This window comes from Dunckerocampus dactyliophorus, chromosome 4, assembly GCF_027744805.1.
Source record: "Dunckerocampus dactyliophorus isolate RoL2022-P2 chromosome 4, RoL_Ddac_1.1, whole genome shotgun sequence".
Classification (NCBI taxonomy): Eukaryota; Metazoa; Chordata; class Actinopteri; order Syngnathiformes; family Syngnathidae; genus Dunckerocampus; species Dunckerocampus dactyliophorus.
In genome coordinates this window covers 17,003,402-17,020,533 of record NC_072822.1, presented here as the reverse complement: position 1 = coordinate 17,020,533, position 17,132 = coordinate 17,003,402, and the positions used below count along the sequence as shown (strand labels likewise).

The window sequence follows — 17,132 nt, the reverse complement described above, 5'->3', positions numbered from 1 at the left end:
TGTAGCCTGACAAGTCTCACCTGTGCAGAGTGGTGGCAAGGTCACCTCCATTGCTACTTTGAGCGCTGATAAAGTCAGCCTCAGCGGGTGGCAACAATGCTCGAGTCTTTCTCACAGAAAACACTTGTGTTTCTGATGACGGTTCCTCCATAACAACCGGGAGGGGCTCTGAAGAAGGGAAAGCTGACGTTACTGCAAAGGGGTCACCGCCAAATGGATCCTCCCTGTCGAGAAGATGGATTTGTGCCCTACCATCAGCCGGGTGCCTTTGAGTGATGGACTCAATGACAACATCTCTTGTAGGGAGTTCTTGTTCACGTATGGTGGTTTGTTCCTCAGCTGCAGGATTTTGTTGAAACTTTAAAGCCTTCTGTGAGTTACTTCTTGAAAGAATAGGTTGTTTTTGTGAATTTCTTCTTTGGAAAACTGGACTGATTGGCCTTGAATCATCCTCCCCTTTTCCATAGTCGTTATATTCACTTGTCTGGTAGCCATTCACATTTGTAAACAGGCCAGCTGATTTCTCTTCACTGAAAATATGATCAAGATCGTCTGCCGTCATTCCACGGTTTTCAGGTTTTTGTTCCTTCTTTGATATCCTGCCATAAAGGCCATCTACATCTCGGGGGGGTTTTTCTGGTACCCAGGTGTCTTTGGAAAGAGGGTCCGTGCTGGGATATGGGTCATACTCAGAAATAGTTTCCTTCCCTGGTCTGCTATTTTTGTCCATTTCACTCATACTGAAACTAGGCAGTTTTTGGTTGATGCTGCTTGTATGCATATCTGCCAAATCTGGCATGGCTGAAGAAAAATGTTGCTCTGTTGGCTCTTTCATGCTAACCCTTCGCCTCGGTCTGGCAGTGGGAACGTCTTTCTCTGTGGTCACTGGACCTTTTGTTTGTTCGGCAGGTGTGCCTGTAGTTGGTCTGTGCAGTGGTGGTTGTAAAGCCTTTTTTGATCCAGTGCGAGGTAGCTCTGGAAGACTCTCTCTTTTAGATATGTCATCGCTGAGAATTCCAGCTGGTACTTGGGGTAGACGCCTTATGAGAGACTCATCTGTCCGTTGGACGTCCTCTTCTGAAACTGACCTGGAGTGCAATGTTAACACAGGTTTAGGCGGAGGAGGGGCTGCTACTTTTTTTGAGGAGACACGTTTCGTTTCCTTGTAATGTGTCTGAAAATGCCCCAAAGAAAGGCGTTCCTCTGGAATTGAAGATCTAACCTCCTCTGGGTTCTCTGGCCCATCTACACTCATCTCAGGACCCATAAGTTCTGGTGTATAGTCCATATGTCTCTGATTCACCTCAGCAATAATATGATCCCATCGAGTGTGCCCTTGTACCCCATGCCTCTTCTGGGGGAATAAGGTTTCATAATCAGGAAGTGGAAGAGAGAGTTTTTGCTCTGCTGATCCCTCTGTGTGTCTGGGATTCTTGACCTCTCTAGCTGGACTTTGGATTCTGCCTGTCTGGGTCTCATATATGGGATACAGTGGTGGCAAGGGGGATCTTTTGGTCTGATCAGTCATCGTGGGAGAAGACGGCACAGATGACACCTTTTCTATACTGTCAGACGGGGAACCAGGTGGCTTCTCACTTAATCTGACAGGAGCCAAAGATGAATGAAGGTTGGAGAAAGTATCAGGGGTGTCAGACGGTACACTAGAGAGGGTAAATTCAGAGGCAGCTGGTGAAGACCACTGCTGGTCCACTGGACTACCGGGGGGTTGGGGTGCAGGGTACTTGGAGTCCAGAGAATGTGTCAACACGGCTGGGGAAGACCACTGCTGGGCCACTGGACTACTGGAGGTTTGGGGTGCAGAGTACTTAGAGTCCAGGGAATCTGTCAACACGGATGGGGACGACCTACGCTGGTCCACGGGACTACTGTGGGGTTTTGGCTCAGAGTATTCAGAGTCCAGAGAATGTGTCAACACGGCTGGGGAAGACCACTGCTGGGCCACTGGACTACTGGGGGTTTGGGGTGCAGAGTACTTGGAGTCCAGGGAATGTGTCAACACGGATGGGGACGACCTATGCTGGTGCACGGGACTACTTTCGGGTTTTGGCTCAGAGTATTCAGAGTCCACAAAATGTGTCAACACGGCTGGGGAAGACCACTGCTGGGCCACTGGACTACTGGGGGTTTGGGGGTCAGAGTATTCAGAGTCCAGAGAATGAGTCAATCTGCCAAGAAGTGAAAACAAAGGCCTACAAATCAGTTGGACCATCAAATAACCAAGCGGCACTTCCACCAATGTACAAAGCCCGTCACCAAATTAGCAACAGCGCCTATATGTGTCCTTGTCAAATGTTGCAAAGTATGTGTTGCAAAAAACAATTTACTTCCTTTTCCTAAAATCACAATACATAAATGAGCTGTGAGCACTACTTGGAGCATTAATACACAAGCATGCCCTAAAACATGTTAGGGAACATACCATTTAATACCCACCGACAAGCTATACACACATCTGCATTTTATACGCCTCTTTGCAAGACTTTTAACCTTCCTTTAAACCCTTTCTTTCAATTGTAATGAAATTATATTTATTGTAAAAACGGGATTATCTAAACTCAAATCTTAACAAATATTTTAAACAAAATAATGTGACCAAATAAACCATTCAAAGTCACCATCTACCCTTGTAACACATCATTCTATCTTCATTGACAAGTGCAGTTTGCTTACCATGATGACCCAAAGCCAACAAAAAACCCACCAAGGTCCAAACGTGAAGGAAAACCTTAAAATAAGAAAAGTAGAAAAGACAAACCACACACCCAAGATGTCCACATTGCAAGTCACACTGTAACTACTACACGCTCTTTCCAGTCCACAACCTGTTCCACAACATCTTCACAAAAAGTGAACCGCCCCTATTCGCATCATAGGAGACACCAGGCTGGTCAAACAGGTTTGTCAACTGCTGGGAGGAATACTATTGGTAATCCAAGACCGACAGTTCCAGTGTGAGAGTCAATGTCACCAAAAATAGGCCTGAACGTTTTTGAAATGTCCTGCATTGTTGCAAGGAGAATGACATGAATTGTAAAAAGCATTTGAAACTGTTATGTGCATTTTACTGCTGCTTTTTAATCAGGTCAGGTAAAAAAAATAAGTTTGCTATGATTATTGAAAATGATGCTGTCTTTATATTAGCCATGAGTTAAAATGCACACAACGGCAAAGCCAATGAAAGTGACAAACAACAAGAAACACTGCAAGTGCATTACAGACTGTATCATAGTGTAACTGTTCACATCACAAACAAAAACATGAGAAGGCCTACCTTGGTTTAACTGTGGACACTTTTGCAGTGCGGTTTAGGAAGAGCATGGCAGATGGGGTTTGTGGGTTGAGTCTGGGTTTCTGATCATCAGACAGATGCTCACTGTTGTTAAATTGAGGACCCGAGCTGAGGGAAATGTCCTCAAATGGGTTGGTGGTCATGAAGGAGACGTCATCACCATTAGGAGTTTGTGTGGTCAGCTCCTCCTTAGGATATTGCTGCACATCTTCCTTTTTCTCCTCCTTCTTTCTGATGATCCCAAACAGAGAAGACAGTCTTTCGCCCATGGAAGCCTCCTCCTGTCTTTTCTGCTCCTCTGCTCTTTTGGTCTGCTCCTCTAGTCTGCGGTGCTCTTCATTTTCTGCTGCTTCCAGCTTTCTGCGTTCTTCCTCTTCTTTCTCTCTTCTTGCTTCATCCTCAAGAAAGCGCCTGCTCCTCTCGTAGTCCTCCTGCAGCCTCAGGGCCTCTGCTTTGCGCCTCTCCTCGTCGTCCTGTAATGTCATTGCCTCTGCCATGCTCCTTGCTTCCACCTGCCTTCTTTCCTCTTCCTCTTGGTGACTCTGTTTCTCCATCATGAGTCTATTTTGAGACTCAGACCTGAAGGAAAGCACCTGTGCGCTTTTGTCTGCAAATACACCCATGGTTTGTTGATGGACATTCTCCACAGAACCTTGGCCAGAACTGTTCAGACTGAGTGTAGAGCCACTTATGGCGTCACCCTCTTCATACACATGGTTACCATTGACGCTGACGTTGTTCAAGTCACTGTTGCTGTGCTTAGAGCGGCCCAGTAGGGACAATGGACCCAGAGACACCTTGCTGTCAGAGCTACCACTCCGCTTGTGTCCCAGAAATTTGAATTTCTTCTTGACTATGGGAGGAGAAGGAGGGAAAGATGAGGTCACTGCTGACATGCAACAAACATTCATTTGAATTTTAATAACGCCTGTTTTACATTGCAGTATTCACGGCCAATTTTTTTTTTTGACAAAAGGTACTATCAGACCCAAGGTTTGTAATTGAAAAGTAATTTCTTGCTAAGGATCAATAAAGTATCTATTGTGCATAATTTTTTCCCACCAATAACAATATAATATAATAACAATATGCTTGCCACCTGATTTTGAATAGCTCACTAAAAGGGTCAAAGAATATTTGCTTCAACTCTTAGTAATTTTAGAACTGTTCAATGAAGATATTTTGCCACACTGTTTGAGTGGATATCTGTTTTGTAAATAATGCACAATATAAATGTTGGCAATAAATAATCAATAAAACACAAATAGCTGACCTCGCCTTTTGTTTTGTCAAAGTACCTCTAATAGTGATGAAAGAGACCCCTTATATAGACCTTCGCTTGCCTGCATTGTTGTGTGTTCAATGAGTTTCGAGCTGTACTACCTTAAAGTAAAAAACAGACCGCCCCACTGATGTGAGTAGAACTGAGTTGAAACAGTACAGTGGGTGGAAAAGAGGTATTAAGATGTGAGTGAACAGGCACACAGCTTCAACAGGGACAATAAAGCCTACCTTCGGGGGTTTCTACATTGAGGCCAGATGAGCGGCTGCTACTGCGAGAGAGGTTCTTCTCAGGAGGAGTTCCTAGTGTAGAAAGGGACTGCGAGGTGTTCCGTTGCAAAGTGGACTTAGGTGCAAAGAGTTTCTTGAGCTTTGATTTCTTTTTTTCGCCTGGAATTTGAGAAGACTGAAGTGATGCTGCATCAGGCTCTCCTTCACTGTCCGTTAAGACCTGGCTCACAGGGGGCACAATAGCCGAGGTAGTGTCAGAGAAGCTGCCCTTTTTCTTCAAACGAACTTTGTCTTTCAGCTTGGAGAGACGGGAACGATGCTTGTCCTGCATAGAAAGGTCCACCATGCTCGCTGACATGTTGTTCCGCATAAAGCTGATGCCCAGCAACACGTCACCTCGCAATTTATCTGCTTTTCCACTCTTGTCCACCAACGGAAACCAACTGCAGTTGACAGAAAAGGAGAATCATACTTTATTAGAAAATACTTCAATTTTTTTTTTTTTTTTTTTAGAGTTTTAGGTAGGTGTAGGCAAATGGTCTTTCACTTGTATAGCACTTTTCCACCTCCAAAGACACTTGAAGCGCTTTGACACTGTCAGCACATTTACCTACTGATGACACAGCATCAGGAGCAACTGGGGGTTCAGTATCTTGCCCAAGGATACTTCGACATGATCACGGGAGGACGGAGGATAGAACCTGCAAAGTTCAGGTTGCCACTCTACCAACTGAGCCATGCCACCCCCGAGAGTAGTCAAAGCTGACTTTACCTTTGTGTGGCAGACAGCCACAGCAATCAGTTGAATCATATTGTGCAGGTGTACCAAATGTTAGTGTAAGAGAATGTAATGTGTTTGAAAGCCAGTCGGATGTAAACGCAGATTGTGTTAAATAGGCTGCATAGATGCATCACCATTGTCGAAGTTAAGAGTTTATTTGAACAAGTGGGATTCACAATAGAGCGGGCAGATTGTGACTTATCACCGATTAATCAATATCGGTGAATATGTACGGTAACCGATATGTCAACTTTTTTTGATGTGCGGAGATTCTGTCGCTCCCTTCCTGTGTGTCTCTCAGCAGTGCGCTGCTGCTCTGTCTGCCTCACTCACTCCGCTGCAGGAGAGGAACGGCAAACACAAACCACATTTTTTAACGCCATGGTAAGGTGTGACATTTTAAAACAATATAACTCTACACTGTCAAGGAGAACACTGTAGTTTCCACGCAAGTTTTAGAGAGCGTATTGCATTTTTTTATGTCTTGTAAGTTGCATCTCTGTGAGATAAACAAAGATAGATGCAATAGTTAATTCACATATCCACCATTATCTAAGACTATTATACAGCGTTTTAAAGTGAAATAAAGATATATGCAGATATACACAGTGTCCCATACACTTCATACTTCCATGTAGGATTTACAGTGGCCCATACATTCACAAGTTAAAAATCATTTTGAAAATGTTCCAAGTAATGTTTTTAGTTGTCAATTGACATATTGCATGTTTTGAAAGCAGCTGCATTTTTACATAAAATGTAGTTTCGTCCCTTGTATTAAGTCTAGTAATATGATACATGTTGTGATTTTGCTTGTAGTCAACTTGTTTTCACTTCTTAATGTTTGCTTTGCCATCTGTTTTTGAGCTGTTTGCATATACTCAGTGGCTGCAGATGCAATATCTGCAGTGCGCAAGTTAGCCAGGGCTCCAGCACCAGCAAAGCAAACAACACTACAAATTACACATAAAAGTAAATCATTAAGAGACATGTCTTTATGGTGACAGTGTTACTAATTAAAGCTCCTTATTTTAATTTAGTAGTCTTCTGCTTCTTTGTGTTGAATCGTATTTTGGTATTATAAGAATTTATTTTCATGTACAGTATATATCCTGTGTATATCAATGCTCTTATCACATATATCGGATACTACTTTAAATGCAAGAATGAAAATCACCATAACTAAAACCCCCATTCTTGGTGATCATGGCTCTTTACTCGCTCTGAGACCAATCGGTATAACGCTCCCCTTTCTCTATTAGGCGCAGCATGTGAAGCGTACATAAAGCATGACAATTGCAGTTATGTGAAACCTCCCTGCTTGTGTCATCTCTGTTGTTAAGGCTCACCACTTATTGTCTGAAGGGAGAGGGAAGAGTGTTCTGGAAGGCCTGTTGTAAAACCAAGTCAAAACAAACAATTAGACATATTAGGCCGTATGATACTGTATAATTAAAGGCCTTGCTACAGTATCTACACCCCTCACATTTCTGCAAATATTTTATTTTGACTTTTCACGGAACAACACTAAAGAAATGGTACTTTGCACTGCATCAAATTGGTCATGGCTGTCATCTCAGAAGGAAGCCTCTTATAAAGATGATACACATGAAAGCTGGCAAACAGTTTGCGGCATGGCTCAGGTGGTAGAGTGGTCATCTCCAAACCTCAAGGTTGCAAGTTCGATCCTCCATCCTCTCGTGATCATGTCGAAGTATACTTGGGCAAGATACCCCCAGTTGCTCCTGATGCTGCGTCAATAGTAGGTAAATGTGCTAACAGTGTCAAAGCACTGAGTGCCTTGGAGGTGGAAAAGCACTATACAAGTGAAAGACCATTTACCATCTAAGGACATGAGTACTGTGGTCTGATAAGACCAAGATAAAAAATGATTTGGGTCAGATAGCGTCAAGCGTGTGTGGCAGCAACCAGGTGAGGATTGCAGAGGAGAGTGTGTCCTGTCCTGCATGGTGGTCGGAATGTCACGACCACCATGAGTGCTGCATGAGTGCTGCCAGCACTGAAGAACACAGTCAATTGAGGGAAACTTGAATGCCAACATGTATGGTGAAGCGAGTATGATGCCCTCTGTGGTGTGAGAAATGCCATAAAAGTCTAGAGGCACAAAAAAAAAACAAATCTATGAGATTGTTTCAATTCACACGTGAGTAGAATAGACCACAATATTCCATATAGTGCATGTCATCCGCGTGTGTTGATCCACACGTGGATGTCCAATTCTAAAGCCGTCTTAAAACTGACTTTTGGCAGTTTGAAGGCGGGACCCACCAGAAGCAGAGAGCTATGATTGGTTGCGTTCCCATGAAACCCCGCCCCCATGATCTCTTCTCTCACCTGATTGACAACTACTTACCTGTTTCATCGTCAAACTATAGTCGACACAGGGTAAGTGCGTTTATCGTGAATATAACATCAATGTAATGACTGTAGTCATGTATATGTGGTGGAATAAAATAGCGTACAAGTCCATAATACGTTTGAGCATTGAGTCTCGAGCATCGATGGGAACAGAGACCGGCATTGCCATTCTCCCGGGATCGTTCACATATTTTTTTTATTTCCGATTCCTAGTTTCAAAGCTCACTTCACCAATGGCTGACAACACCGACAAAGAAGAAGCCGATGAGCACCAACGAAGAAGAACATGATAAAAAGTTTGGCTGACCATCATAAAAAAAAAAAGAGTGGTCGACAACATTTGCAACACAATATTGAAGGATCAAGGAGGGTCAACATGATTAAACACCTGGTGGGGTGTGTAAATAACAAAACTACCTCATCTTTGATGCACTGTGTCTGACTTCCTCAAAGCAGTCAGAATCCGGGAAGTCAAACAATAAATGACGACAGTCTCATGCCAATGTAACCGAGGGTGTCAGGGTGACCGCTGATGTGGAAGTTCGGTGTAAATAAAGGACGGGAGCTACGGCTCTAGGAGGTAAGTTTATTAATGTGCACAGGTAGTCTTGTTTAGCAACAGTCAAGACACCTTCTCAAACCACACAACATACTTTGTTATAAAAAATAGCTCACACCAACATTGAGGCATCAAACGAAGTATACTAGTGCTAAGTGATATTAGCCCGTGTACTTTTCATAGACAAATCTTTTACAAGTTGCTTGTGCATTTTTAAGTGGCTGCAGCATCACACACTCCATCCATCCATCCATCTTCTACTTCACTAGGGTCGTAGGGGTATGCTGGAGCCTATTCCAGCTGACTTTGGGCGAGAGGCAAGGTACTCGGTATTGGGCATGACACACTCACTACCACATAAACAACAGTATTTCATTAGCTTTTCCAAAGTAAACATCTTTTGTGAAAGTGTACTCCTGTAGAAAAGAAACTTCAATGCTTTGATAGTTATATGCTGATTGAAAATAGTCCGATGAGAAATTCATAGAAAAAAATGATTAAAAAAAGTTCATGTCATTAAACAATTCATGGAGAAGTTCAGACATTTCATCCAAAAATAATTCTGGTTAGCGCACTCATTTACACAAGGCAAACTTTTATGACCCTTACTCTTAAAAGCATCGGAATCGAGAATCGTTAGGAACCGGAATCGACATGAGAAATCGAAATCAGAATATGTAAATTCTACCTTATTATGAAATTACAATACAAAATATTTAAATATCACAAAACTGATTAGCCTAACAACACATAACTTTTAACAACACAGGAACATTGTGAACATTGTGTTTCCATTAGGGTTGCAAACGACTCTGGCGTACCACTAGAAGAAGCGCAGGTACTACCAGTGGTACCTGTTCTCATGGGTATCACTGCACTAGGGTTTATTGAAATACCCCCCACAGACTCCCTGTGAGAGATTTTCTTCGATGTCATTGTATGTTGCTCAATGCTCCGTTGGCAATGTCATAAATAGAGCACATGCATTCACAATTGGTAGGCAGATAGTGTTGTGGTCCATACCGGGACATGCAGTCAAGCTCAAAATTAACAATGATTTTAAATGTCTCTGTCACTCTCTATTGGTGGCACATGCACCTGCCCTGAAATCCACTGGAAAAAAAAACTAACTCTTTGCCACATGATCCCTCTTCATTGACATCAGTAAATCAATATACATCAACATGTATTATATGTCTGGAGGCACTGAGTCGCCATGATTGTTTTCATACTCAAACATCACTGGATGCACTGCTGTACATGGTCACATGACGCCATTTGGCCTCTTTTATGAATGCACATTTGATTTAAAATGCATAAATAATAAAAACATGTTTAATCATCTTACTTTTCAAAAATGCTAAACAGAGAGTGTCTCCTGTTTTGACAAAGACAAACACTGCATCCCTAACTTTCTATGAGTTGTATGTGTATATTTGTGACACAGCGTGGACTCAATGTTGACTTGATCTTAAAGATTCTGCAGGAAGTCCTGCAAAACGTTGACCATTTGTATTTGCTTTTGGCGTCTTATTGAGCAGATGTCGCTGTATTAAGGCTTTGTGCTATCATTTATTGATATTCTGAATGCGGATTGGTTTAGTGGTGTTCTGTCGCAGAAGCCAACTGCTAGCTGCTGTCAGCTCAGCTCAAATGTTAGTTAGCTCATACAACGTTGTCACTTATGATACAGTACTGATATATCAGCCTTGAATATCGGCTAATACCGATATTTATCCGACATCAACACAAATCATCCATACTTTATTTATTCTGTGTAGTGGAATGATGGAAAAGCATGAATCATATACACTTTTATTATTTAATTTGTAGTGTGGCATATTAGAAAAGGCTTGATCAAGTAATATTACTCAAAAAAAGAACAATAGTCCGCAACCGTAGGTATGAGAAAAACACATCAATTTGCTTCTTTATGGATGTGGGGTATAATTTTTGGCAACTACGCATAATATAGCAAGGTTCGAGGTACTCAATAAAGCGGTAAACAAGAGATTACTCTTAAACTGTAGATAATGACTGTTGGCCGTCCGTGGGAGTTTCCCGTGTGATGCCGCTTCATATGCACGATTGTATTAAACTTCCCCAGTTCTATGCCACCACGGAAAACTTTGCACTCAGATGAAGCGCATTTAACTTTTTCTATATTTATTTGAAAAAAGAGAATGTACTATTTTATTTCAGTGGCTATTTTTCTATTACATTTTAATAAAACAACTTCACACGCATATTTGGCTTTGACTTTTATCTAAACTAACTTTGTGGAAAAATATTGGGATATATATATATAGATATTCAACCTAAATATATCGGAATACGAGTTTGGTCCACAACGCCCAGCCCTAGCACTCATATGTCTGGACATGATATCAAGCACTTTTGAACTCTTTTGATGAAATGCAAAAGCTCACTAAAATAAGGTCACTGTGTGAAATTCAAATTTCTTTCCCCACATGATATCTTATTATATTTGCCTTGAATGAGTTAAAAGGATTGGATTTCATTTCTGTCTCTAAATTTGTAGATTAAAGGGGTTATCTACAGTTCATGTGGAGTTTACTGCTGCATTAGTCAATTTACTGTCATGGAGGAGAAGTCCAGTGAGGCTCTGGTGAAGATGAGTTAGGAGACAAGCATGGGAGTGAACCATTCCCCTGACTCACAGCATTAAGTCATGAAGGTTGCACTAATTTAACCGTGTATCTCATCTCCTACACAATCAAACAAGAGTGAAGTGCCAACATGTATCACAACTACAAACATTAATGAAATTCAATGTGAGGCTTTACAAAAGGGCCGAGTGGTTAGCATGTTGGCCACACAGTCAGGAGATCGGGAAGATCTGGGTTAAAATCTTTACTTTAGCATCTCTGTGTGGAGTTTGCATGTTCTCCCAGTGCGTGCGGGTACTCTGGTTTCCTCCCACATTCCAACAACATGTTAGGTTAATTGACGACTCTAAATTGTCCATAGGTATGAATGTCAGTGTGAATGATAGTTTGTCTATATGTGCCCTCCGACTGGCTGGCGACCAGTCCAGGGTGTACCCCGCCTCTCACCTGAATCCAGCTGGGATAGGCTCCAGCATAGTCCCGCGCCCTTAGTGAGGATAAGCGGCATAGAAGATGGAAGGATGGAGATGTAAGAAAAAAATCTTGAATAGGCCACGGCACCAATGGTATAAACTTTATATTTATTATTGTAATTGTACTGCTGCTCTGCATTACACTGAGATGTGTTTCCAATATGCTTGTTACATTTTTTTTAGCTGAACCAAAATCTAATGAAGTATGTGTGTTTCAAAGGCAACCTCTGCCCAAAATTCTATTACAATGCATAACTATTTGAGAAAAATAAAGAAGCACACAGGGAAAAACCTAAGCTCCTTTGCCAGAGGGAACAATTACCAAGGGCAGAATATGCAGGCCACTTTTTTGAAGCTTATCAGGAAATTGCCTGGTGTTCCTTCTAGGCATCTTGAAATCAATTTTCCAGTGAATACATAAACAGGTGATGACGTGATCCCCCCCCCGACATGCTCAGAATTAAACCAAAATAGTCTCATTCTTTTCGTCCTCATTTGTTTTAATTTGTGGTTTCAAAGATTTCAACGGTGATGACGTCACATCCTACTGTAAGCCCGGGAAATGATCCTGTTGTTGTTGCTGCGGATCGTCTGGCACCAGCGAGTAACTTCGTTGTCATCCACGTTTATGCGTTTAAACTTGTCCTATTTTAGTGTCGCTGGCAGCAGTTTTGGGTTAATGTGCCACAACTTATCAAAGTGTCACATGTATCAGCTACTGACACACCTATTTCATAAACGTGACACTAATATGACGTACATTTCGTAATCCTTGATACAAATGTGACACCTTTGTTATGTCAACGGTGAAAAAGCAAGTATTATCATAATAAACATAATAAAAACCTGTATAAAATAAACATAATTAACACTTGCACTTATGTGTACATGATCACATGATGCTTTAGTTGGAATATTCTCATGTTCTTTACTTTGCAGATGCATCCATGTTTTGGGTGTATGTTTGTTGTGCATACAATGCGATTTAGCATCGATTGCACGACTAATTTTGCATTGCATTTCTGCATTAGCATCAACGCTGGGAGCTTTTGCATTAACTTTAAACATACTTATATTTGGAAGTTATGATTTGGAGGATCATAAATGGTGTGATGAAAAGTGTACATGTCTGACCGCCCCCCACAGGCAGTGAAGCACAGTCCTTTTAAAAAAATGAACACAGCACCGGCTTTGCGACGCTTTCTTTTTTATTAGCATTTTAAGCATGGAGGACGCAAGAGGCACCAAGAAGTTACGATCAGGTAAGACCTTTGTGAGAGTTGCAACGGCACTTTTTTTTTTTTTTTTTTGAGTGTTGTGACTGGATGACATCATCACCGGAGAAATCTTTAAAACCACAAATTAAAAGAAATTCATTTTAACTGCACAAAACAGCACAAACACAGCACTGAAGAACGAGACCATTTTGCTTTCATTTGGAGCATGTCGGGGGGGCTGATTATGTAATAGCCCAAAACTTAAATCGTTAATATCTCAAAAACAAAAGTAGCACAACCATTTTAGCTGCACAAAACACCACAACTGAATGGGACTATTTGATTTCATTTACAGCAAACAGGGTGCTGGGTGAACTCTGGTTGACCTATAAATTAAACGGTAATAACTCAAAAACTAAAGTTGCACAAACATTCATTTTAATTGCACAAAACAGAACAAACGCAGCACAAACAAATGAGACGATTTGACAACTTCCCCCAGATTGCCTACATCAGTTGTACTTGTAGCACGTCATGCCCTCAGATGGTTTAAAGACACAATGCATCGTTACGTCATCAGACTGACAGGGTGTTCACGCTCTGTTATACAAAGCCGTGCCCTTGTGCACACAATCATCATTCCTGCAAGTCAGGTTCCATCTGGTAACCACTGAGAATATTTCTTGTTTGTGCCAAAGGATAAGCAAAAAGTGGTTGCATTTATACAATGCATATAAGGCTAAGATGAAGAGGGACAATTCAATGAAGATTGTTGCTAAAAATATCAATTATGTTGTTCCAATACTCAGCATCTTAATAGTAGTCTAAGCTTGCCTGGTTTTCCTATTTTTAATGATTATTCTAAGTAAAATTCAGGCATATTTTTGTTAGTGTTTGTTTAGCAAATAAAACATCACAGCTGGGTTGGGTGGCAGCTTGTCCAATGTCATTGGGTCCAAAATATTTGTAGCAAATAATAATCATCAACCAACACTAGAAATAACCAAAACACTAGAAGAGAAGAATAGACATTAGACCAGGGGTCACCAACGTGGTGCCCACGGGCAGCAGGTAGCCCCCCACGACCACCTGAGGTGCCCGCAAGCCTGCTTTTCATTCAGGTTTTCAGTTAATAATGAAAGAACAGTAGAAAAAAATGCATTCTGAAATACAAAATGTGAGTTGTGGACACCAGCATTTTGTTAATGTTCTGGTAAAACAAGCATATTCGCTTTGTTTGGGTTTAAAATAAGCTCTTGTAAGTAGCTCTTGGCCATTTTCATTTTGTAAAAGTAGCTCTCACAAGGAAAAACGTTGGTGACCCCTGCTCTAGACACTATATGATGCAAGCTAACTGTGTTATCCAGATACTTTTCTCTTTTGCAGATCATGTTATCATGTTTTACAGTGGCGATCTTCTTTTTACTCTTTTGTGACAATTAATAATCTTAAAGACTTTGATGCATGAGGCAAATCTGAAAAACAAATGTTGGGTTTCACTTCTGTCATTGTATTTGAGTGTTTTAATGTTTAATACTAACGTCGGTTAACTTCTTTTTTGCACTTGCATAAGAATGTTAAAACAATGTATACTTAATACAAGTAGATATGATGGCGGAACTGATTATTTCAATTTTACATTATCTCTGTTAAAAATGGCATCTGCAAATAGCTTTTTTTTTTTTTTTTTTTTAAATCTCAGATCATTTTGAAGTGGTCCAAATGATTTTGAATGTTCACATATGTGCCAAATGACGAGAAATCTGAGTTTGTGCAGATGGTTAAAAGGGACTTTGTGTGAAAACACCTAAATGGTTACGCTAACGATTATAGCGTTCTGCAAATGTATCCTTTCTGGTTAAAAAAAAACAAAAAAAACCATCAGCGGTCCCATGACCTCGTCTCTAAAAACAGGCGTATTATTATTAGAGGCAACACCGAAACTTTCCCAAATGGAAAAAAAGTTCTTAGTCACACACCCCGCATCAGCATGCCATGTAAGCATGGGAGCTATCTGATGCTGTCAGCCTCAAGGTGAAAAAAATCAAATGCATTCTGCACTCTGGACTGTCCTCAAAACAAAGCCAGTGGAGCGTTCAAAGAAAGTGAAGCAGTTCTACAAGTATTATAAAAAAAAAAATAGAAAAAGCACAGGCCAAAGGATAACCTAATTCTAAACTGTTGTGAACTGTTGAGCATTGAGAAAGCTCTGCTCAAAATTGAGAAAGTCACATTGGGAGTGGTTCTCCCTCTAGATTAAATTTTTGTTAAGAATACTTTTACAAAAGAGGGTGTGTGTGTGTGTGTGTGTGTGTGTGCGCTCCAATGTTACACCCATACAACATCAAACCACAAGACATGAGGGCGTGAGCAAACAGCGCACTGAGTTAATGGCTCAGAAGAATGTGCAAAATGAACAGCAGCAATGTTGGAAATGGACTCTAGGGTGGGCCTGCTTGAGACAAGCTGGCTTTTGCACCATCGGACCAGACATCATGCTTAGGTCAGTCACAGAAAAGACACAAGTGCTGGCAAGACTCAAGAAAAAGGAGGGATTTCAGCAAGGCAACAATTACAAGTTTGTTTTGCACAAACAAAAACGTGCAAATAGCTGTGGCTTTGACTGGACTTGACCTACTTAGCCGTGTGATGCTGTGTAAAGCTATAGCCTAAGCATGCAGTACCGGTCAAAAGTTTTAGAACACCCCAATTTTTCCAGTTATTTATTTCAATTCAAGTCGTTAAAATTCAGTGAATAGCTTGAAATGGTACAAAGGTAGGTGGTGAAGTGCCAGAGTGCCAGAAAAAGTAAGGTTGCCCAAAATTGAAAAATAATGTGCATTTCAGGATTATACAAAAAGGCCTGTTTCAGAGACCACATAACAGGTCAACAATATAAAGCTTTTCTGTAGAAATGGAGGTTGATCAAGCCTTAGCAAACTAATTCCTACAGGTGTTCCAAGTTCTGCAGCACTTACTACCTCCTCTGTCTGCAAAAAACAGTGTTCAGTGTGGTACTGTGCCCTCGTGAACATCAGTTGAACAGCATTGTACTTGAGAAAGTAATTTCTTGCTACAAAAATGGCAAGAAAAAAGGGAATTAACAATGGAAGAAAGACAGACCATCTTAACACCTAGAAATGTAGGTTTTTCCTCCAGAGAAATTAGAGTGTTCTAAAACGTTTTTACTGGTAGTGTATATTCATATAATAGACTTTATGTGCACCTTTAATATCATCTCACTGCACAGACTTCTTGGGTTAAAGTGATTTAACCACTAAAAGTAAACAAATGGGTCAATTGTCCTAATTGAGGACATCCATGAAACATTACAGGGGGCTACTGTTTGACAAAGTAAAATCAACTCGTCAACAGTGGCATCGACAGATGGAAAAAAAAATGTAGCGCTTATCTAAAGTGAACAAATATTCACTGAATACAGATATGAGAGAAATAACATTAAAAAGTGCTATTTGTTTTCATGGGATTCCGCATACATGCACCTGACTGATGCTGACTAATGCCACACGTCCATCTACAAGATGTACACCTTCCGTAGTTTTTATTGTTATGATATGTCACTTACTCTGGCTTTTGACGAGTCTTGTTTTCGTGCAGCTCCACTAAGTTGACCACGGCTTGGCCCAGGAACTTGTCGAGTCCGACCTGAGCTCGGTGCATGACTATGATATACAGTGTGCAGCGTTCGGCGTTACCCGGGTGGAAGAGAGGCAAGTCGAATGAAGCCTCCTCTTTCCACGTCGGGCCCATACTCTTCTCTGCCACTGAGGTAGAAAACTTGTCTTTAGCCATCTGGATGATGGCATAGGCGTCGTTGGTGCCATTCTTCCCCTTGGGGCGAAGGTTCCGAGCCTGGTGCACCGTTACCTGCACACTAGTGGGGAACCACTGCTGGCTCTGGTCGACCAGGGACATCACCGCAAGACGTTGACCAAATGCGGTCCTAAGAGGGAGGCTCACGATAGCGGTGGTGGCGGTGTTGTTGTTGTTGCCGGTAACCTTCGACGTCCTCTGTGAGCTGGAGGTTTAAAGTTACCGTGCTCGGCTTCAGTTCAGGAAGCTCAGGTTGGTGCAGAAGTACTTCCCCCTCCTCCTCGTAACGCTTACATCTAGACCTCACTAGTATTGCTTTAAAGGAGGGAATAAAAGCCCAGCGAACTGTACAGCAAGTATTTGAAAAGGCTATCATAAAGTACCACAGCCAACTTCTTTAATCTGCGTCGCCGAAAGTTAATGGTTTACTTCCCTAA

The 17,132-nt window shown here is 41.4% G+C and overlaps 1 protein-coding gene across 2 annotated transcripts in view; it reads right to left on the bottom strand.

Annotated features, from left to right (window-relative positions):
- rab11fip1a (RAB11 family interacting protein 1 (class I) a) overlaps positions 1-17,132 on the bottom strand; it is a 19,602-nt gene extending 2,470 nt beyond the window's left edge. The window contains exons 1-5 of one of the 2 annotated variants that reach the window (XM_054772467.1): positions 16,448-17,132; positions 4,823-5,265; positions 3,293-4,163; positions 253-2,186; positions 21-168 (exon numbers count right to left, since the gene is read on the bottom strand). In XM_054772467.1, the coding sequence (XP_054628442.1) occupies positions 21-168; positions 253-2,186; positions 3,293-4,163; positions 4,823-5,265; positions 16,448-16,797 (3,746 nt within the window). In that variant the 5' untranslated portion in view covers positions 16,798-17,132. Of the gene's footprint in view, positions 1-20; positions 2,187-3,292; positions 4,164-4,822; positions 5,266-16,447 lie in introns of both variants that reach the window. The other variant, XM_054772466.1, reaches the window with a different exon arrangement.